The 23,514-nt window shown below is 37.4% G+C and overlaps 1 protein-coding gene and 1 long non-coding RNA gene across 2 annotated transcripts in view; both read right to left on the bottom strand.

The window, feature by feature from the left end:
- Window positions 1–7,634, bottom strand: part of chs1 (chitin synthase 1) — an 8,815-nt gene extending 1,181 nt beyond the window's left edge. The window contains exons 1-13 of the mRNA XM_005733396.1: window positions 7,554–7,634; window positions 6,599–6,784; window positions 5,941–6,142; window positions 4,894–5,054; window positions 4,691–4,766; window positions 3,802–3,914; window positions 3,086–3,266; window positions 2,664–2,757; window positions 2,321–2,417; window positions 1,972–2,093; window positions 1,380–1,475; window positions 532–696; window positions 289–436 (exon numbers count right to left, since the gene is read on the bottom strand). Coding sequence (XP_005733453.1) covers window positions 289–436; window positions 532–696; window positions 1,380–1,475; window positions 1,972–2,093; window positions 2,321–2,417; window positions 2,664–2,757; window positions 3,086–3,266; window positions 3,802–3,914; window positions 4,691–4,766; window positions 4,894–5,054; window positions 5,941–6,142; window positions 6,599–6,748 — 1,605 coding nt within the window. The 5' untranslated portion in view covers window positions 6,749–6,784; window positions 7,554–7,634. The remainder of the gene's footprint in view (window positions 1–288; window positions 437–531; window positions 697–1,379; window positions 1,476–1,971; window positions 2,094–2,320; window positions 2,418–2,663; window positions 2,758–3,085; window positions 3,267–3,801; window positions 3,915–4,690; window positions 4,767–4,893; window positions 5,055–5,940; window positions 6,143–6,598; window positions 6,785–7,553) is intronic.
- Window positions 7,630–22,815, bottom strand: LOC102203825 (uncharacterized). Its single transcript, XR_311728.1, has 3 exons — window positions 22,759–22,815; window positions 13,719–13,799; window positions 7,630–7,689 (listed from the first exon to the last, which is right to left on the bottom strand). It is a non-coding gene; the product is annotated as an uncharacterized LOC102203825 (long non-coding RNA).
- Window positions 22,816–23,514: the final 699 nt, after the last annotated feature.

The raw sequence follows: 23,514 nt of genomic DNA, 5'->3' as shown, positions 1-23,514 counted from the left end.
ATATATAGTTTTGGAGTTGCTGCTTTTCTATCCCATATTCAATAGTAAATAGTTTTTTGAGTAAAACATATATTTTTGACACATTTGAGTAATAATAATGAGTGTTGAAGAACCCGTCCCACTGTGTGAGGTTATAGAATAGTAGAATCAGACCATACACATGATGGGTCCATTCAAGCTCATACAATTCCAGTACATGAAAAAAGAAAACAAGTCTGCATGTTTGAGTGAGAGAACTTGGTTTTTAGTGTATTTCTAGAGATAGAAACTTTCACAGCTAATCTGTACCTGGGACCATCTTTTTTTGTTCCTGATGAGTAGTTTGTCTTTTAGGTGAACATAGAGCATGTTCCCTTCTGGCAGAACAAACATCAACCTGCCACCGTAGGGAGTCTCAATGATCGACACATCGTCAGGCTCTTTGTTGGTGAAGACCCTGAACGGAAGGATGTGTAGGTGATCAGTTTGAAAGATGGATAAAGAGAGACATGCAGATGTATACACATATATTTAACTGTGGGGTTATCTCACCTGTAAACTTCAATGACAACATGGATCAAGTCATTAACATAACTATTAACCAGCCTCTTGTTTGTGTCATCGTCAGTCATGAAGGCATCGTCCATTAAAATGTGACACTCAAAGTCAAAACAGTCCTTGTGATCTTCCTTTGGATCCCCTCGATAACGGTCCAGCCTGAAACAATAACAGATGACTGTATAACACAGCAAAAGCCTTTTCATTTAGGTCTTATTTTTAAGTGTGAACAGTCAGTGCACAGCAGGAAATAACAAGAATGACAGGAAAATGCATTTTTTAAATGTTAAGCAGCCCAAACACTTGGCATTTTAGGCCTTTGAATATATTAGGTCACAAGCTAATGAATTTGACCTTTTATTTACATTTTTAAGAACCACTTTACATCAGACTGAGAGGCTCTAAATGCCTCTCTGCTTAAAAATTTCACCTGTGTACTGACACCTGCCTGGTGCGAAATTAAACAGGTGGAGGTAAATCAAACCCATATTTTAACACGCTGTTATATTGCTCTTTAATGATATGTAAAAGAGAAATTAAACCCACGCTGTGTATGTGATACTAGTACACCTGGGGCTAGATGCTTTAAACTCAAACTCGTTATTTTCATCAGAATTATAAAGCCGTGCTTAAGCATGCTTGTTGTTAAATCTCAGGCACTGTGGATTTGTATGCAGCCTGATCTACTTTATGTCTGTATGTGCAGATAAAAAATGATATAATGATAAGAAATGTGATAAGAAGTTCTCATCATAGTGACTGGGGTATGCACATGCATGTTTTTGTGCCTACACTTATTTATTTGTCTGGCCCCTGATGTCTTCAGAGGTACTGGCTCTAACCTGAACATGGAGGTGAGAATCTTCAGCATCTCGTCGTAGGTCTCATGCCACATGGTGGCGCACAGATAGATCACACACTTCTGCATTTCATCATGGCTGTTAAGGAGAGGAGAAGTTGTAGCAGAATTTTTAAACATTTCATGCTGTGAACACGCACATCTTAGAAGCATCTGCTATGGAGGCTCATTAATGTTACACACCCATTGTGGAAATGGCTTCATAAAATGTGCCACATGTGCAGCTGCAGTGAATTTGGGGATGCAAATAAGCGAGTTTCCAATTTTGTTGAGGTCGTAGATGAACATCAATTGTTTTTGGGTCATGTCTGTGTGTATGTCTTTACACTGAGACGTGCTCTGCTAGCGACACAGTTTGCATGAACTCAACTTCAAATGCATTTTTTTCTACCTATACTTCAAATAAATTATTCACTGCATAATTGCATACTGCATTTCCTGTTGAAGAAATGTCTGTGCCTCTACTGCATTTGAAAAGTTATCACCCATTGTGATTGATTTTTTTTTTTTTAGGTTAATTTATGGCCACACTGAAATAATGTTCAACAGGGAAGCTATTCTCAGATCACACTGACCTTTCTTGGGTTTTGGCTTTTGGAACCTTCATCTTGGTGTTGAGTAGCAGAGACAGGTCAATGAAAGCAGATTCATACAATCGACGAACAAAGAGCTGAGATGTTCTTTCTATACGCTGGACCTAATGGAAGGTGAACCACAAAGCTATTTAAGTGTATGTCATGTATGTCATTTTTAAAAAAATCAGATCTCAAAAACAATATGCTTTAATATGTTGTGGTGTGGCTTTTCTGGGAGTTAAAATAAAACTTCCAAATAAAGAAATGACTGAATTCATTTAAAGCATACATCTTCTCACAGCCAATTGAGAGAAAGTGTGTGCATATGCGCTGTGTTTTTTTCTGATACCTTGATCTTCCATACGTAGTAGGTACATGTGACGAGGCCTGACCACATGCACACTCCCTCCAGTGCCAGCATGGCAAAAGGCCATTGAAAGTAGTGGCTGTCAATCAAATGGTAAATAAATATTTTGAGTGAAGTGTGCAAAGATAAGATGCTTAAATACAGAAGATATCGGTACTTAATATATTGCTATAGGACATGGCAGATGAGGTTGGACAATAAATACTTCCATTTTATTCGCATTAAAAAAAAATTATAAATGACCAGGCTGCTTGAAGTGTAAGAAGAATTACTGACTTGAAAAACTCACATGCTCATTAACACATTTCTCAGCATACAAACACACCTGTTTAGTGAAGTCCGACACATGCTCCTAGTAAGCTCGAGTAAGACCGCAGACGTGTTTTTGGAGTTCAGATAGAGCAACTTGTCACAAAATTCTGCAATAAAACAAACATTTTTTTTTAAGCTTTATTACATGTAGTTTAAATAACTGATTTATTTATAATTATAACAATTTATACATATAAATGATACAGTGCATCAGAGGAGTCATGGTGTATTTTTTCAAAGTGTATTTTCATGATGAAAATATTGAGCTACTTAAGTGGAAACAACGTTAAAATTCCTGGAAACTCCCCTGTGCTGAAGCGACTCATTAAACAATTAAAAACTGAATGCAAAACTTATTGCAAGTGAATTTTTTATGAAGGTAGTTCAATTTGTCTTGACCTAAAAAAAAAGAATAAAGAAAAAGGAAAAACTCACCTATGATGCTTTCTGCTTTTGTCCCATTATCCAGTTTCCATCCCAGTGTAAAAAACAGCACTATTCCCAGCAGTAGCATTGCAGGTCCAGTGCAACATAGAGGAAGGGCAAAACTCATCCTGACAGAATGAATCTTACAGGCCACAACTCCAAACCAGTGGCAGGCTGCTGAGCAGAAGGCCTGAGACAGAAGATGAGGGCAATATTTATTAAGCCTAATTTACAGTCATAAGGACAAAATTAAGATTGTAATGTACTTAATTTACACGTTAGACCATCCTACCACCATTAAAATATGTTTCTGAACCAATTCTTTGTGGAAAAGTAAGAAAGAAGTGCAAAAAAGTGCTTTACACTTCAAAACTCAGATCATAATTGGAACATGTGATCATTATCATGCCTCGGGCAAGTAAGTAGTGGATACAGAGACCCCTGACTGATTAAACCTGCGGCTGCTAAAGAGTCTGTGTGAATGAGATTTGATTGGTTTAAGTAAGTTTTGTCTTATTAAGTAATTAATCTAGACTAAACCTGCTGAGAGCCATAAAAAGAAAATGATCAAATGCAATAATGGGGAAAAAGTGCTTTTTGCTAAATCACCATCAGACACAGTTTTGTCTGCTACATGCAGTGATAAATCAGATTCTACATTTATGGCATCTAGTCTTCCCACAGTAATTTTAATACATGTTGCATGCTCTCTTCCTTCTACTTACTTGTAAGAAAAACAACACTAGTCCTGTTTTCAGGAGTTCTCCGTCACGCAGGATAAAATTGTCCCATATGATGGTTTTCGCAATTAGCTTGTGGTAGATCAGGTATACGGCCCCTAGAACAGACAAAAACAATTTTACATGCTTGCCACATTTAAAAATGCACCCCTCTTTCACTCAAATCATTTAGTTCACAATGAAACTATTTTTTATCACTGTTCTTTGTTTGTGGTCAAGTAAATATTGTTATGGTATAGAAATACATTGATTTAAAAAAAAATACTGTAAATAATAAGAGTGGTAACGTTTTAAATTCCTGCAGTGATAGAAGAAACAATTTAATCTGCAACGTGTACAGAGATACGGTACAGATAACATAAATCTGCACTGTTCTGTAGATTGGGTCATCTACCAATCGGAAGCTTGCGTTTAACTATCCGTAGGCAAGATACTGAACCCTGACCCCTGATTTGGGTGTAACTGGGTCAGTAGCTTGCAGTGCTTAGTTACAGTAGAAAAAACACTTTATAAAAATCAGCCCATGTATCAGAACATTTGCAATAATAATTTTATAAGTTAAGAAATACATTGGATTTTAAATAAATAAAAATAAAAGAGAACATATTAATAGTGGTTTATTGTGCAGAATAGAAAACCTAGATTTACTAATACTGAAAACAACAACTGAAGAATTCATCACAGCTGGAGAACATCCTCTGCAATCCATCTGCACCCCTGACATCACAGAAATCTGTTTGTTCTCCAGTGCGAATGTGGGAAATTAGATTTTTCATCACGCGTCCAGTGCAGAGTGGGTGTAATTTTGCCAGCATGTTTTTTTTTCTCCTCTCCATTCATTGCGTCAATACAGACATTGATGGCAAATAATTACCTATCACTAATATCCTCAGAATGCTGCTGATGACAAACACAAAGTCTCTGAAACCATCCAGTTGTGACAACGTATCCTGTGGGATAAGAGAGGAAAAAAGATCCTCAGTGATCGTGTAAAAAAAAAAAAGTTTCCTTATCATAAACATACAGACTTGGAAGAATGCAAGCTAGCTGAAGCTCCACTATAGAAAAACAGCGTACCTGCATGCGGTTGGTTGCTTGTAGTGAATTTTCCCACCAGCACAACGAGACAAGGAGGGAAGAGAAAATTCCAAGTGCCACGTAGATATAGCAGTCAGAACCCTGTCTGTCCACATATGACGTTACACGGACATAGTAGTCAATTCCCAGCATGCAGTAACCTGTTGGTCAAGTTAGTCAGTTAATAAATGCATATCTAAACTTTCTCTTATATCAGTAGATACAGTGTATATGGAATACGCTGTATCCACTGTCTATCCAAATGTCCTAAAAACACACCTATCACTCACATTTTCAGCTCCATAATATTATTCTTGGACTCTGCATTACAAAATAATCCCTATTTATCTCATTCTGAGGTACCTTCTCTCTCTTTTTTCTGAATACTTGAAACTTTGGCAAAGTTTAATATAAGTTTGCCAATATTTATACATTTTTTTATACACCATTTTTAAAAAAAAATCAATCATGGAACTTGGAGCTTGCAAGCTTGGTGCTAGATTTGAATCTTAAGCATCAAAACTTGACAGAGTTGTTGTTTTGGCAGTTAAGACGTTTTACATCATTTATATGAGGAAGTTGTTGTAATGAGGGCGACAGAATTACTGTGTCAGCATTGGATAAACAAGACAACAATGGAATGATAGTTTAAAAGAGCTGACAGACAATTAGTAGCAGATCAGTTCAGTCAAAGCCTGAAAACACAAACCTTGATTGAGAAGTGTTCAAACAATTGGGAGAAACGAGTGACGTACAGAACTAAAAAAATAACTGTCGACTCTACTGCTTTCTGCTTCATTCACTCCCTACCCCTAATTTGTGAGCAGGTAAGGTTTGCCAACATGGCTGTTAAACCTCCTACTATACCTGCTGTGAGCTAATTATCATAAAATGTAATTAAGGATTATATTATATTTAATTTTTGTAGAGCGGCTCTCGGTTTTTTGTGTTTTCACCACACCGAATCTATGAATGTTCAGGGGACAAAGCTAAAAAGAAAGCCAGGGAAACAAGCTTGCACATAGAAGCTAATTTAAAAGGAGTTACCAATAGAGGTGAGTATGAGGGAGCAGATTGGGAACACAATTTTCCAGTTATCTCGCTGTAGTCTGAATATTATCTGCATAATTGCAGACACAATGCAGACTCCTCCACTGATGAAGAGATTAGTCAGGACGTCAAACTGAGGCATAACCACCAGCACGAGGACTGAAGTACCGAGTGAGACCAGGACCTCAATGAGGCAAATCTGGAAAAGACACAAAACCAGAAAGATGTCCTCACTTATGCAGTGTTTCTATTAGTTTTGGACATGGAAATAGAAGCCATTAAAAATACTTTATATTCACCATTAATTTGTATCATTACCATCAAATGTACTTTTTACTTTTTTTTCTTTTCTGTCTTTTGACCTAAATAAACCTTTCTGTTATCGTCTGTATAATTCTTACAGAAATGGCAATAAATACACAAACAAGAACAACATAAATAAGAATAAGACAAAATTCTCTTTATAGCATTTTGCTGAAAATACTATTAGAAGATAAACTCATGATTAATTAACTGCGCCCAATGGGACCTACTTTGTGCCAAAGATTAACAAAAAAAACATTATTACTAAGTTTGTCTGTAACGATTTGTAATTTTACATTTTTCTGCTGTCTAGTTATAGGTACATAAACTAAAAATATGTAGAAAAACATACAAATGCCATGATCTTCATTTTGGGTGGTACAAAGCTCTTGAAGGAACATCGCCACAGCGATTTCAAAAAGACCAGGACGTTGGGGAAGACTAGGCAGAACATCATCATCAGCATGTAGAACTGTTTATCCTTTGGGGTGCGCCGGGACATTGGACTGGACAATGTTGACAACACCAGCAGGGAGCCCTGAAAGGATATATGATCACTGTGTGTTAAGAAAATTACTTCATTAAAGAACTTTATAATTTTTTTTTTAGGAAAGTGGTTAGCAAGTTAGTTGAATTGATATAATAAGGGTATAATATTTCCAGGAATAGGAACTAGATGGGGAATCCCAGTAAGGAGAGTGCTGGGTACAAAGGCATTCAGTACTGTAAACTCTGTCCTCTCATAAACAGCATGAATCTTCTTCGTGTTACTTTATGATCAGGCAGGCAGAGACAGATAAGCTTGTTGTCACATGATTTGTACTTTTCACACGATGCGTTCTTTGCTGAAATGCCTGAAAGAGTTTTTTTAGACATACAAAACATAAATTGATTTGCAGAGTGCGCTCTGATGGATAAACTATGCAACATGAATTGGGAAATTTCTAATATAATATATCAGTCAGACTCTAATACAGTACATGGTGGTCTTATTTTCCATATATGGAACACAGTACAGACTCAGAGTTTAAGAAAGCAATACTACTGTTCAGTGGTGATCAAATGAATCAAAATAATCCAAAGCACTTTCAAGAAAAAAACTAAAAACACTAAAACAACAACAAAGCCATAGATGCAGATTTTAAAGTGTCTGTCTATGAAAGAAAATACTAGAATCTGAGGAGTTGGAGGCAATTTTGCTGTGTCCAAAGTCAGCATTTTTTAGCCAGAGCTTGGACTTCAGCCTCAGTGGGAACCAGATGAATAACTTCACAGAGAGAAAAAGATAAACTCACAAATGGTCCTACCTTTGCAACAACAGCAGTGGTCAAGACAGCTAACCCCACCAAAACAGCCACTAGATGTTGAGCCAGCTGGAAACATCTTCTCTTTTGTTCCTTCTCAGCTCCTGCGGGGTTCAGCTGGAATGGATCCCATGTATCCCTGGAAAATAGATATTGGTTGACTATAAAAACAGAAAACTAGAACGACTGTTTAATAATGTACTAAAACAATGGTTACCTAATAATCTATTAAAGTCAGTTGAAGGATGACAGAGAATTAATAATAGAGTAGAAATATCTTTTAGTTTCATCTATGTGAAAGAGAAAACACTGAGCTGTCTCAGTTTACTGATATTGAACTACAGCGCAGTGCCCTTCCTGATTTTTTTTGTCTTTTGTGTGTGCATATTTTCTTTATCCTCAAAAGTTTCAGATCGTCATAAAAAAAAAAACATAGACAAAGACAACCCTAGTAAATAAAAAATGCTGTTTTTAAACGATGATTTCGTTTATTTATCAATTATCATTAGGGTTGTGTGATATGACAAAAATCTCATATCCCGATATAAGACATTTATCGTCCTGACAACGATATAAATCACAAAAATGTAATATTTTCAGTAAATTCTGTGAATCTTGGGCAATTCGACATGCGTGAACTTTTTCCAGCCGGGCGTCCTTTACCTGGATTTGAGTGTTTTAACCGATGCATGAAACTATACATTTTTAGACATAAGTTGTAATGGCCACCATTTTCTTTGAAAGTTGAAGTCTAAGATTTATTTTTTAGCACCTGACGGCTCTTTTTTTTCTTCTCATCCGTAAACTCTCTGCACACTCTTTCACGTGATTCAGTTTATTTTGAAAAGTCTCAACAGGATCTTGAGCTTTATTGTGAAAGGTTTATGTAGAAAACAAATAAGTGGACAGCGGAGCCACGCGATGGTTTTATTGTCGTTGTTGCTACCGACAACACGTAAAAACAGGCGCTTGACCGTCAGTAGTGTGGTTATATTAAATATAAGAGAAAGCGAGAACTCATGGAAAATAATATAGCCACTACAGTGGCCATCAAAACGATGAAAAAATATTGCTGTAAACAGTTTATTTTACGACACCACGAAACAAACGATAGGTTAAAATAGATGTTTTTATATCGTCATCCGATATATATCGGTATATCAAACAGCCCTAGTTATCATTTCATTTATTAAGGGAAAAAGTTCTCCAAACCAACTTAGCCCTATCTGAGAAAAGTAATTGTCCACTAAACCTAACAACTGGTTACACAACAGTTGGCAGCAAGTGCTGCAATCAAGCATTTGCAACAACTGGCACTGAGTCTTTCTCGTTGCTATGGAGGTATTTTGTCCTATTTGTCTCTGCCGAATTGTATTAATTCAGCCTACATTTTTAAAACACTAATGGCCTTTTTAAATTCATGCCAAAAAATCTAAGTAGGATTTAGGTTCATACTTTGACTAGGGCACACCAAGACCTTCTTTGGGCTACTCAGTGATGGACTTGGTGGTGTGGTTTCTGATCTTTGCCCTGTTGCATAACCCAAGTGAACTTGAGCTTCATGGCATAAACTGAGGGCCAGACACTCTACGTCAGAAAGTTCTGGTAGAGAGCAGGATTCACCCATTAGGGCTGGATCAGGTGACCCTGAATCCTCCCTTAGTTTTGCTGCAATAAGTGTAGGCTGCTGGGGGATTCCCATGATAAGTTTTTCCTTTTCAGTCACCTTTCTCACTCAACATGTGTTAATAGACCTCTCTGCATTGAATCATACTTGTTATTAATCCCCGTCTCTCTTTCACAGCATGTCTTTTATCTTGTTTTCCTTCTGTCACCCTATCCGGTCGCAGCAGATGGCCGCCCCTCCCTGAGCCTGTTTGTTGTTTTAAATGTTGTACTGGATTCATGAGTTGTCCATGTGCTCTTGAAGTAATTTTGGTGGGCCTGCCACTCTTGTTCCAAATTTTCTCCTTTTGTGAATAATAACTGTTATTGTGGTTCATGGGAATCCATGGCTTTGTAACGCTTGCCAGACCGATAGATGTCAGAGACTTTGTCACACAGGTTCTGTTTATGTGACTTCTTGATTCCACAGGTCTGTCAGTAATCAAGGCTGCCTGGCAGGTCTAATCAAACTGAACTCAGGTTTCCCAAAAATGTGGTTAATCACAGTTAATTACTTTAACTAATATTGTTGCTCAACTTTAAAATGATAAATAATTTAGCCCCTCGTTGTCTTGTTGATCTTCTTAGTCTATATGTCCCTGGGCTCGCCCTCAGGTCTTCAGCCCAATTACTCCTGGCTCAGCCTAGCTCTAGGCTTAAATCTAGGGGTGACCGTGCTTTTGCCCTGGTTGCACCGAATCTGTGGCACAACCTTCCTATCGCTTTCCGTGCGTCAGACTTTTTTTTTAAAAACTCATTTATTCAACATAGCTTTTCCATCTAGTTAGTGTCCCTATTTTATATTTGGTTCAATTTCTTATTTATGTACTTTATCTTTTAGCTATATCTGTTCTTAGTACTTTGTTCTTATATTCCCTTCTATTGCCGTATAATTAGTGCCCTTAACCTGATGACATATGTGGTACTTTGTTAATAGTCTTTTATTTAATGTCTTAATTTTCCTGTTTTTATTGTAAAGCACTTTGGTGTACCGCTGGTCTTTTAAATGTGCTATACAAATAAAGTTGTATTGTATTGTATTTAATTATCTTCCTGATTCCTGAAAAACAGGAAGGGGGGCGAGGTTTTCACAGCACTGTTTCTTATCATGATACTTTAACATTTGTATGGTCATGACTACATTTATTAGGTGCAAATTGACTGCAGGGACGTTTTTAAACGAATATGTGATAAACCATGGGTGCATAGTCAATGGATGAGCCTGTAACAAGGAATTAAGTGAAGAGTTTTACATTTTATACCTCAAACTATTGCTGATTGTGATCATGGTCTGTTGGGTGTTGGTTACAGCACAAAATGAAGAATCCTCTGTTATCTACAAATCTGCCAAAGCCCTCAGTTCATCGCAAAGGTCAGAGTACAGTTTTTATTGAACAGTATTCTTTCAACAGTGCGCTGCATCTCTCTCTCTTTTTACCCATTTTTGGGGGGTCTGTGTTTATTTTTGTCAGTGATTGTCACTTGTCAGTGTGAAATATAGCGAAAGCTTTTAGCATGAACGGCACAGTGTATGGTTTTGGTGCTTCCAGATTAGAATGTGACTGGCACGCAAACAGGCATCTAAGCTAAGACATTCTCAAGCAACCCTTTGGCCATAATTACACTCGATATCTGTGTTTCCTGGCACATTAAACGTCACCATCTCTGCCACCCCGATGATTAATACAGAGTGCAGAATAATTATCAGGGTGTGGGTTTTTTACCTTGAGATTATGCTACACTGTGATATCTGGCTTTGCCATAGCAACTGAAATACTGTTAAGTCAAGGTGTAGTACAAAATGGATTGATGCTGGCACAAGGTTGTTATATAAGGACTAATGATATTACACTATAGCTGTTATTATTATTATTATTATTATTATTATTATTATTATTATGTGACGCTTGATAACTATTGGATTTTTAGGATAAATGACAGTGGCAGTTTTTAGGAAGTAAAAAAGTCTGATATCGATATACTGGATAATCTAACTTTTTAAAAGCAGCGAGAAAACAAAAGTCTGCTGTCTTTAGCTTTTCCCCCAATGGCAAGTGACGAGCAGACAAGCTACTTATTTTTTTGTGTATTTATGAAACTAGTGAGTCTTCATTAGACACGATATTGATGGAAGAAATGTTACTTTTCAGATGTTTCTACCCAAAGCTCACTAGGATACGCCACCGCGGCCCCCTATGGTGAAAACTATTCGAAAAAGATTTCCTGCTTTCTGGAGAGGTATTTAAAAAAATAGCTCTCAGCTCCTTTGCTCTGTGACGTCAGTAAATCATTTCCTTATGAGTTTATGGAGGAACTTGATTCAAGTTCTTTTTGTAAATTATCCCTAACCCTATAAAAAAAGGAGCATTATCCAAAGCTTTGTCGATCACAGGTTATTAGTCAAAAACAAAAACACCCCCAAAAACACCAAGATGGTGACAGTGGAAAGACGCAGCTCGAAGCCTTGGTAATCCAGTCAGTGAGGTAGATTTATATGAAGAGCAATTTGTGCTGAAAAGGCCAGCAAAATCAGGAAAGGACTTCAGTTCCCCAGACTCAAAAAGTTTTTACAAGGATGACTCACTATGACAACAAACTTCAGATTAGAATATTTACTTATCACACTGTATGATTATCTGCAGACTGTAATCACCCAGATTCAACTTGGCTCCATCACATCATAATGTCATAACTGTCATAAGGCGTACCCCTGTTTAAGAGTGCACTCGATTACATGGCCCATTAAAGCTCAAAAATCTTTTATTTCAGTAAGGTTTTTTTCCCCATTAAAAATTAAAACTGTCACACAGTTTGGCTGCCATATGTTAGGAGTTTGGAAACTGGTGCACTGGCTCACTTTGCTGTGACCTTCTAGTCAAGTTATATTACTCTCTAAAGTTGCGTAACATTTAATAAATTGGGAAACAATTAACTGCAATGATTTATATAAAAGTAGTTAATATTTAAAAACTTTATAGACACCACTCCTAGCTTTAGTTTAGTTTAGTGGAAGTTTAGAGGCTTTCAAATCAAAAGTTGCTGATAAAATATTGTTTTATTTTTCTTTATAACTTCATAATCACAACAAGGGTGGTGTAAAAAAGCTAAACTCAGAGACAGTGTCATAATTTTTGTGTCAGATATACCTACATGGAGAATTTAATTACAACTTCAGCGTGTATTTAACATTTGAAATGGAGGCCCTAACAGCAGGCAGTAACAGTGGAGATGATATCAGGTACAGCAATAAAGCGAAGCACAGCAGTGCACAGAACAAATTAACTGTTTTCTTGGCTGTGAATTATATCAAATGGAAACCTGGTAACACAATACTTTATGGTGAAAAATAATATATATATATGTAATATCCATTACCAACACATATCTCACCAACAATTAACCTCCTAACAATGATGAAGAGGTTAATAAAACTGGATAGCGTATCCAGGGACAGGAAATTGAATAGCTGCCTGGTTCAAAGCGGCATGTGGTGTTGAATGTATTTCTGTCTCATTCTCAGCGCAGCAAATAGGAAACAACTTTAAAGCTGCCGTGATGACATGAAACACATCAGAGGCAATGTTTTTACAGTGAACATAGACTAAAACCAAAAAGCTTACGTTACTCACGATTCCGAAATTTCGATAATAAGGGAAAGAGAAAATGCAAAGATACAGCGCTAAAGAAATTTATTAGACCACAGATGCCACAGATATCCTAAATTAACAGTACTGCTAATTACTAAACACATTTTTAATGTTTCTGTAAAGGTTAATTCACCACTATCTTCAAGCTCTGCAATCAAAATGATATTTTTAAAGCACATTATTCTTTTTTTGATTAAAAGGCCAAATTACAGTCATTTCCTTCCATTCCTGAATAGAAAATTAGTTTTAGTGGTTAAATGTTATACTGAATTAATTTCCGACTTCTCAGAGAAGTCCAGTGAGCTATTTGGTAATACAACATGAATTTCGTTTTTATGGCTTAATAAATAACAATACAATCTTTCATTTTAAACACGTTTTTGAGATGTTTCTAAAATATTTGTGTTCTTGTTTTTATGTCACCCTATCAATACAGATGTTACTTTTGATTTAATCAGGTGAAATTGTTTCTTTTTTTTTATTCATATTTTCCTTCTTTTTTTCCTCCCACCGCAAGTTATCATGCTTCCACAGCACACAGCCAGTTTTATTAAACACCGCATGGGTCACAAAGCATAAAAGACCCAGAGGAGAAGATGGATTTCTACTGCCTAGAAAGAAAGTGTCTGCAAGACCGCTTTCTTCCTCCATTGTATGTATTTGATCAAGCAGGTTAATTAAGATCAAAGCATGGTTGGTGGACTCGTGGCCCGTCACTCATATAAATGGGATTTCCATATTTAAATTCCTCTCATGTCACATATTATGCTCAGTTTCACATCTGTGCCATTAGTTAAAGCAGAAATGAAACCACATAACCTTTATGATGCAACACACACTCTTGAAGATTTTTTACCTGTGCCTTCCTTCTCGTTTCTTTCCTCTTTCTCTCAGATCCTCCATTCTTCTTGTTTACTCCACTGCATCAACCAGGAACCTAAAATAGATCGTTTAAAGATAGTTTAAAAAACTGGCTTTATAGCACGCATTTTAAATTAAACCATGTTCAGGACATAGACAAAAAAAAAATCTTTAAACAATATCGGCATCGACTTAATCGACACATATTTAAATGTAAAACATAGAGATTCTTTACCTTGATAACTGCCCTATGATTAAATCTTTTCTTAAGTGTCCAACTATCCACCCTGCTGAAGCTCTTGAAAAAGTCTGCCTTCAGTGTCAACCCAAAATAAAAAATAAAATACAAAATCAAACACCAGCTACTGTTTTAAAATGAAGTAAAACATCAATAAAATGATGTGAAATGCCAAATCAAGACTCCACACAGGTGTAAAATTCAATTTAGAAATGCCTATGCTAATAATTGGCCTGACCCAGCTGCCTCGCTCCGTTGGTCTGTCAGGGAGTTTGTCCTTTGTACATCTGATTTATTTTGTGCCTTATCACAGTTTATGAAAGTGACACCCATATAGACAGTAAGGCACAACCCCCGCATGTATGTGCTCTGATGATCATAGTTTATGAAAGCTATGGAAACCAGGAAGTTTGTGTGGATTTCGCAGGAGACGATATTTAACCACGACCAAAGGTTGCTGTAATCACTCATCATGAGTAAGCTAAACAAACTAGGAATTTGTTCCTGCTTGTGCGGGTGATGGAAAGGGCTCAAAGCTTGTCACTGATCAGAAATTTCTGGTTATCTATCCACTTCTTTATGAGGGGCGGTAAAGTGGTACAAGGTTCAAGTGGTATGCACAAATGTGGACTCTAGCCTGCTTATACTTCTCGTACAGCTGCTTTTGGATCACTGTTTGTGTACACACCCTTTGTGCATTAAGTAACTGTTACACTGATAATGACTAAAGTTAACCCTGGGCGATAACAATGCTTCACAGAGGGGCACTACTAATATGTTAGAGGGTCTCATCTACATGAGATGAACAAGTAATTCCTCTCAGTACAGCTAAATGTCATCACTGGGATATGACTCCAAGATGTCGGCTATGGTATTTTTGGAATGAGTTTTGTGTACTTATTAGAGGTAAACCTGAATATTTGGTCTGCTGTCAATCCTTTTACTGAAAGCAGAGATCATGTACATAATTTATGTTGGTTCATGCCATCGTTGCCAATCTACTATTTTTTAAATGACCTGACAGAAAATCTGCCAGTAAAAAAAAAAGTAAAGTCATATGTTGCTACCACCAAGGCTGTATATGAAAGATGTCTACAACTACGATGAAACCTATTATTTTGATGATTTGAAATGTAATCACTTTGCTTTGTGTGTGAAATTTTCATAATTAGAACCTGCTAATGGGTCCTATGTAACCGCATGAAAATAAAAAGAAAATATCAGAATTTCACTCAACAAATACAGACTTTTTGGACTGGTTGTCTGTCAAAGCAGGCCGTATCATCAGTCAGGGCATGCTTTTTTGTCTCACAATAAAAATGCCTCAAAAAGGCACCAATAGCAGAAATAGGTGTAGGTGTCCAGTTAAGTGACTACGTTTATTGAGGTGAGTGATGGCTAAAACTTCAAAATCCAAAGAGCTGAGTTATCTAAAAAAAGTCACTACCCTATGGGAATTATGAAATAGGAATCAGCTATATAAATTTACTTATCAATTTACTTATCAGTATCCTGCGTTTAAAATGAGAGCATCTGCGAACTGAGCTGGATGTGGATCAAGCTACAAGTGGCTGTTTGAGGAACTGCAGCTGTTGGTGCCTCCGTGTTTCTGTTTATTACTATTTTTTATTATTTTAAGGTTAAATCCCCGTTGACTGTTACTGCAGCGAGAACTATTCTTCCCGAGGTGCACAGATGAAAACAGTACAGAACATTCCAACTCAAACTACGGACAAAGTGAATAAAAGAACACGATGAAACTCAAAAAGCGGTTTCAACTTCAACAGCAAATAGTCAGATATACCACAAAGCAAGGAAAAAATATTACAGATGTGTGCTTCAAGAATTAGGTGCTGCTCTCACCACCGAAGGCACAGGAGAGCAGAAGGAAGGAATAGCAAGAGGCTAGTGTGGAAATGCTACAGTTGCTACTGTAGAAAGTGGCGCCATAAACAAAACAGTGGGTAATGTCATGATTGTGGTTGTATCTAGCTTTTAAATACACCTAACTCACATGTTGCCAGTATTTTTGTGAGAGCTGCTCTAATACTTCATAATTAATAAACTACTTTACTTGTAATTGACTCAGTGAATGCCAAAAATACTGATAATGCTTATGTTGTTTTCACCTAAAGCTCAGTAGGCATCACACTTTCGAATGTTGAATTACACTGTTATTATTTTCTAATTTGATCTAAATCCAGATTTATGGTTTGGGGTTCAACATTAGTGGAAACGTTTTTAATCTCTGGGCTGAACATGGTTTAAAGTCCACCATTTTTAGCAACACGTAACAACACGGAGCTTCTTTCTTCTTGCTGGGCTCATGTGAAACCCTGTTTGACTGTTACCACTGGGTGTCAGTACAGGGCTTTGAGTTTATCCTGTGCTTATGCTTGAATGATTTTCAGTTTCATGTGTGTATGCAAAGAAATGGATTCTATCCATGAATGTTTGTGTGGGTCAATAGTTTCTCCATGCCACTTTCATCTTCGTGTGCTTTTTTTTCCTGTATGTGTGCAGCTATGGAGCCATGTACTTGAATGTTAATGTGTCCGTCTATTTGTGTGTGTCCATGTGCATTTTGTCCATATGTACGTGCAGTGTGAGCTCAAAAGAATGTGTCTGTCAGTTTGTGGACTCTCATTAAGATGCTTTGCCAGTGCATAATAAGCCGGCCATATGGTCAACATGGCAGTGGCATCTCCCCCCACCTTCAGGTGGTGGAGTTTGAGAGAAAAGCAGTCCCACAATAATAACAACACACAGCAACCACAGTGCAAGGCAGGAGAGAGAGAGAGAGCAGATTTAATGGGTTTAATTTGGTGAAGCAATGAAAAACCTTTATAAAACATCTCTAATTGTTCATAAAAGGAGCAGGCGTGGCTAAAAGACCACAGGAAGTTATATCAGGCATGAGTTTAGCCTTTCTCAGTAGCTGTGATCTCAGCTCAACAGTCCTGCTCCATGATCTGTAAAATGTGCTCGACATCACAGAGGTGATGTCACAGAGGGTATTGTTAGTGCTATTCACAGCTGATGCCTCTCAGATCTACAGAAAGGTCAGTGGCAAGGTATCCATGCCTGACTCCAATGTGGACTCGCTGAACTCTTTTGTGCCAAACTATAATTAGTAGCCATATGGGCTGTGTGTTGAGAATAAATACCTGCTGTAGACACACATGGACATGCTATGTTAACTCTGAGTGTTTATCAGTGGCTCAGAGGTTATAGAAGTGCAAGAGTTGAGCATGCTAATTAATCAAAATTTAGAATTTAACCCCTTTAGCATCCTCTTCCAGAAGACAGTTACTTAATTGCTCATAAATTAGACACTTTAGGTTAAAGGTGTCTGATGCCACTGTCCATTCTGCAGCTGTAGCTTCTAGCTTTCAGCTTATTGATTCTGATGTTTATATTTAGATTCCCATATAAGAATGTGAACAACCACTCCCAGCCAGCTTGCTCATTGTGCAGTATCTGTCCAGAATGAAATGGTGCTGCAGTAAATGAGGGTGTTGTGATAAAAGTCACAGCTCCTGCAAGCCCAGGGGACTTAGATAGCTTTCTCAGCACTCCCAGCAGTCAGTAGACCAAACTAGGGCTAAAACGCTTTTAAAGACTTGAAGTATATTTGAAAGTTAGACAGAAAGCGGACTCCTGTGGGATGTCCATGTTGCTCTGTTTCTGTTTGATGTAGCCAGTAAATATTATCAGGCAGTAATTTGATGCATTTTCCATGAATAAAAAAGTTCATAAAAGGAATCCCCAGCCCTCGTTGTATTTTCTTCCCTCTAGTAGTCAAAAATTATTGCTTTGAAACTACCATTTAATGTGTACTTGAGAAAAACATTTAGCTTCCAACTGTTTCAGCAGATATGTTCAAAAGCCAAAGAAGATTGTACTGCCACTGAGCTGGATGAATGGGAAAGCAAGTATTGCTGATCAGCACACTAAGGGAAAATAAATACAAGCAGAAAGAAAGTTATGAACAGCAAGGGCTTTTTGCTGGCTTGAGGGCAGCGATTTGGTCTGATTGTGCTAAAGAAAAAACAAACAAAAAAACAGCATTTAGGTCAGGATCAGTTAAGGTAAAGCACCCTCCAATCCATTCAACACACACAGCAAATATTTTTCTCTCCTGTGACCAACTTTAGGCAAGGCAAGGCAAGGCAAGTTTATTTGTATAGCACAATTCAACAACAAGGTGATTTAAAGGAAGTCCCATAAAACTAAAATGACAAAACAGTGTTTACTACAAGCCACGATATAAACTGTGCAAGATATCAATTTGCAGCTCTATCTCGTATAAGGATTTAATTCATATTCAGCAAAAATGCAGGTTTTCTTAGTAAAGCATGAACAAATGGACTCAAGGACTCAAGGAGTCCATTTGTTCATTGACAAATACATTTTTAATGAATTTACCTTTGCCGCTGCTCCTTTCCAGGCAACAGCTTGATGAAACAGAACTTATCACCCTCCTAACAAACAAATACATGAGCCAGGGCTACTACAACCAATAAAACTGTTGGGGGTATATTTTAATTTGAACCATTATACTTTAAAGCCCTGTAGTTTTAAAAATAAATGGTCATAAACACAGGCAGCTCAGTGAGGCAGCGGTTAAGAACATCAGAATAAGAAGAGGTTTGATTGTTGAGTTTGCATTTTTCCTGCGTGTGTTCTCTCTGAATAGTCTGACTTCCTCCCACAGTCCAGAGACATCTACGTTAGGTAGTGATTCTAAATTGGGCGTAGGTGTGAATATGAGCATGAATGGCTGTCTGGCTCTCTGTGTTAGTGACCTGTACCTGTTGTGACTCTTGTCTCTTGTGACAGCTGAGATAGTCTTTAGCGCCCCCTGCCTGTTACCCCGAATGGAGACGCGATTTGGAACAAGTTTTTCCTCCTTCAAATATGGAGCTAAGAAGGATGTATCTCTGGGAGAAAGTCATACTCCTTCCAGATTAGAACATTTCCTTTGAAATGTAATTGAGAAAACACTTTAACGGAAATTAAAATCTATTTTTAAGAGACACCGTTAGGAACGAGATTTGATAAGAATTTAGCTATTTTGATTCCATTGTTGATGTCACTTTTCGATTTGATTTAAATAAAGCTGAGTAACATATGTGGTTTACTCTACTGGTATTGCAGTATGACATATTTGTTTTAATATTCTTTGGAACTGCTTATACTAGATTAAGGAAAAACAATGATAAAAATCAACTAACAGAAATAAAATAGTGTGCAAAGGTATTAAGCCACCCTCCATTTCTTTATTTTGCCAAGAAAACAGAAAATTTTGTTTGTACAACTCAGTTCAGTTCAAATTGGCGACCTTTATTCTTCAACACAGCCTGAAATCTCTTAGGAAAGCTTTTTTGCAATCTCTAACTTATCTTCAAGAACAAGTGCTTCCAACCAAAGCTGTTTTTTGTAAACTGGTTGCCTTTCGTTCAGCAGTCTGTCAGGATGATCCCACACTGCTTCAATATTGTTGAGGTCCAGGGTCTGGAGAGGCCATTGCATGTTCTTCTATCCAGGTATGCTTTTACTGCTTTGGCAGTGAGTTTGAGATCATATTCATGCTGAAAAATGAAGCTGCTGCCAATCAGTTGCTTTCCGGATGGTGGTTCAAAATCTGTCAGTACTTCTCTGTGTTCTTAATTCCATCAGTTTTGAGAGGATCACCATTTATACTGTACTTATTGATGATGATTTAACCAGAAATATATTTGAAATATCTATCTATCTATCTATCTATCTATCTATAGGGGTACCACTTTTTTGTCCTTGTTGGTCGAAAAAAAATTATGCCTGTCAAACTGTATTATCTTTGGTATTTCTCATAGATTCAACTGAAGAAACGAGAATATTTTTTTTAGTAAAGACAAATCTGGTTCATCCTTTGAGTTAGGAGTCATTTTTATTTTTCAGTGATTCATATGCTAGTGTTAGGTGTCTCAATAATAGATTAAAAACCCTCTAAGAATGGATAGATATAAGAACTGGACTCAAAATTTGTGATAAAGCAGCCATCATCCAAAGAAAAACCTAACTCTCCAAGCTTTAAAAGAAAGCTTGGAGAGTTATGAGAGTTATGGTTGATGACTGCAAACTACAGTGACTGAATCAGGCTATAAATGCGCCTCTACACAGTCACTGCCAATACTAGTATCCAGAGAAAATCCTAGGGTTGAATTTATTCTACTGATGGTGCAGTTTTTCTGTCCAAAAGATCTCATTCTGCTCTTTAATCAAACTCCACAACCGGAGCCACAATTCTCATCTCAGATTTTGTTTTTCTCCCCTGCAGCCTTGATAAACTATGTGTAACAGCATGTGAACCAGTTCACCACCTGCTGCTGCAAATTTTGGTTGGAGAAGCCCACCAGCTTGCTTTGGAAGTCCCGGATCTCGCTATGACTACCGCTGCCAGCTACATGGCAAGATGGTGTGGTTGGGAACTGTTTGCACGACACTGGAGAGAAGCGGCCCAATGGTGACCTGGCAAGCCTAAAGGTATGTTAACCCAAGCAGTTACTGAAATTTCTAAATAAAATTCCCAACATTAAAACGCTTTCTATTAACATAAACTGAATTCTAACCCTTTAAAACAGATTTTATGCCAAATTGTTAGTTCGGCCATATCTATGTGTTGGAGTTTGGAAAACTATCTGTATTTGTGTGTGTTGGTAAATGTCCAGAGAGAATGCTGAATATATAAGTGAGGCCATAAGGTAGATGTTTATCATAAGGCTCATATATACTGACTCTATTACTGTTCTACCAGTCAAACTGAATATTACTGCGGCTTCCATTCTGCTGTTTATTTGAGATGCATGGAAACTGACTCTGCTGGCTATTATATCATTCTTGTACATTCATTACAAGACGAATACCATAATTGTATGAATTAATATGGTGGAAATATTGACAGTGAGATTGACTTCTCTCTGCTCACTTATTGAGAATTATTAATTGGATTTGTGAGGCTGACAATGCCATTGTCCTAATCTTTTAGTATTAAATTATACCGTCAGCAAAGTCCAGTGGTACAGTGGATCATCTGGCAATGGTGGTTCGATTCCTCACTGCTGATTCCATGCCAAAGTGGCCTTGATCAGGACTCTGCACCCTTATGTGCTCTGGATGAGCAGGTCAATGACATTACCTTCTTGTTAGAGTGAGATGTACTCTTAAGTTGGTGACCTACATCTACACTGCTTCACATTTAATGTGCTCATCATTATAGACTCCAGACTCGCCCGGGACATTACATTACTCAGACTTGCAAGTAAATTATCAATGAGTGCAAAGATCTCCAGGTCACCTTCAGCAATAGATAGTGTAAAGTTGATGTTTTTAGACCAAGCCAAAAGAATATATAATGGTTAATTAAGCATGCTTTCTTGAGCTAGTTGGGGCACCTCTTCTGTACGATGTGTGTAGCTCATAACAATTTTTTAAGTTAGCTTTTCATGTGCAATGATGTTTATTTTCAGGTTCAGTATACCTATATATATCTTTGTCAGTAAAGACTGGTGTTCATTTGAAGTGGCTTTTAAAGATATATGGATAACAGTGTAGGTTTACAACAGCTACTAGATCTCTACCACAAAATGTTATCAGTGCTAATAATACTGCTTTTTAAAATAACAAGTTTGCAGACTTAGTGAAACAAGTTTAATTAAGAAGGAATCTCATTCATTTCAGTTAAAATTCATATTTGAGTCTGTTCGTTCTGTATTTATTGGACTTTTTTGCCACCAAAGTGCTAAAATTATTGGCACTGTTTGCAGTCTTAGTGCTGGTAAATTACAAAAAAGTAGGTCAGAAGAGTTTAGATTTTTCCTCTCTGAACAAACCAAACAGAATATCAGATTTTTTTGGACAGAAATACTGGAATAAAGCTTAGGTTTGATTCATTTCACTTCTGTTTAGGACATTTAGTTTAAAAGGGAAAGTGAATTTTTTCCCCCACATTGAACAAAAGACCTTCTGGGATATAAAAAAGCAAGATCAATTTCTTTTTTGGATAAGATAATTGAAATAAGTGAAAACTCTGCTTGTCCTTAAAGAACAATTTGCAGGAGACTGCAATGCTGTATAACACCGAGAATTACTTTGTACTTCTTTTTTTCCTACCTCATGGCTTCTTATTGTAGATCACATTGTTGAGTGTGTGTTATTAGGTTTTGTCTGTCTTTCTAGAAGAAGAGATTCTGAAGTAATTGAAGGCCGGCAGAAAAATGCTTCTCCTCTCTTTGAAGTTTCACAAACTTTACTTTAAACTGGCTCGTTGTTACATATACAAAATGATACGAATGTTTAATTGTCTATGGTGCTTAAAAAGGCAGCACTGCAGTTACTACGTCATCAAGGGTCAAGCAATTTGGATAAATAATTTTGTATCATTTTATATGATGTAGCTCTAGAGGTAACTTATATTGACTGTCTGAAAGCATAGCAATTAAGTTTGTGTTTAAAGACATCAACCGCAGGGATGGAAATCGCACAATAACTCACAATGATGGTACAGCGATTACTGTTCCAGCTTACACCTTGTAGTGCAACCTGGACGCATTCTAAATGGTGCGCCTGCTAGTCATTGGGTGTTTCATGTCTTAACATCACCTGGGCAAAACAGCTGGGGGTGATCAGGCCCTGACTTGTCTCCAGGTACACATCACAACATATCACTCCTCTTGAGCCAAAGCTTTTCTGTAGTTTGATGGCTTTACTCCTTTGCAGATTGCCAAGAACTTTAGGTATGGGTGTAGACACTGACCTGCAAAGCCTGTACATCCCACCTCCACAGGCTCACAGAGCGCCATCCACTCCTGCCTCTCCCGATTAGCTACCAGTGCCACATATTTTTGCGCTTTTTTCCTTCCTGTTTCTTTTTTTCAAGGGATGGTCAGCTCCAGCAGTATGACTTGCTGGCCTGAGTGTGACATACAATACAATTTTATTTATAGCACGTTCAAAAACCAGAGGTATGCCAAAGTGCTTCACAGAACCAATTAAGAGCAATAACAGATACAAATACAAATATATTGACAGGTGGGAGACATAACTAACCAATAATTCACCAGGCACAGTAGGTACAAGCCAAAAGGCTGAAGGTTAAATCATTATAAACATAATTCAGAGCAAAATAAATAAATACATTTGAGTACACTTACAAATGCGGGCTCTAGGAAGCCGGGAAGGCTAGGCTAAATAAATACGTTTTTAATCAAGACTTAAAAGCTTGAATTGAGACGCGCAAATAGCTTGAGGGAGACTATTCCAGAGGTAGGGTGCAACACAGGCGAATGCACGGCCACCTCTGGTCTAATCCCCGGACATATTCCCTGTTTATAATAATGTCCAGGAACCTCACGTGTCTCTAGGTCAACCACGAGCCGCCAGTCTCTTGCTGTTGCCAGCAGCCCACGCTGTATACTGTGTCGGGGGTGCTGCTCCTCCCCTCTGTGGACCAAACTGATACGGTTTGCCGATTTTTGCTGTTTGTTGTGGTTTATCCGAACAGATGATGTCT

The sequence above is a fragment of the Pundamilia nyererei genome, unplaced genomic scaffold (assembly GCF_000239375.1).
Source record: "Pundamilia nyererei isolate P.nyererei 1_Seehausen unplaced genomic scaffold, PunNye1.0 scaffold00051, whole genome shotgun sequence".
Classification (NCBI taxonomy): domain Eukaryota; kingdom Metazoa; phylum Chordata; class Actinopteri; order Cichliformes; family Cichlidae; genus Pundamilia; species Pundamilia nyererei.
Note: the sequence above shows the minus strand (reverse complement) of the source record. Positions and strands in the feature narration are given on the sequence as shown.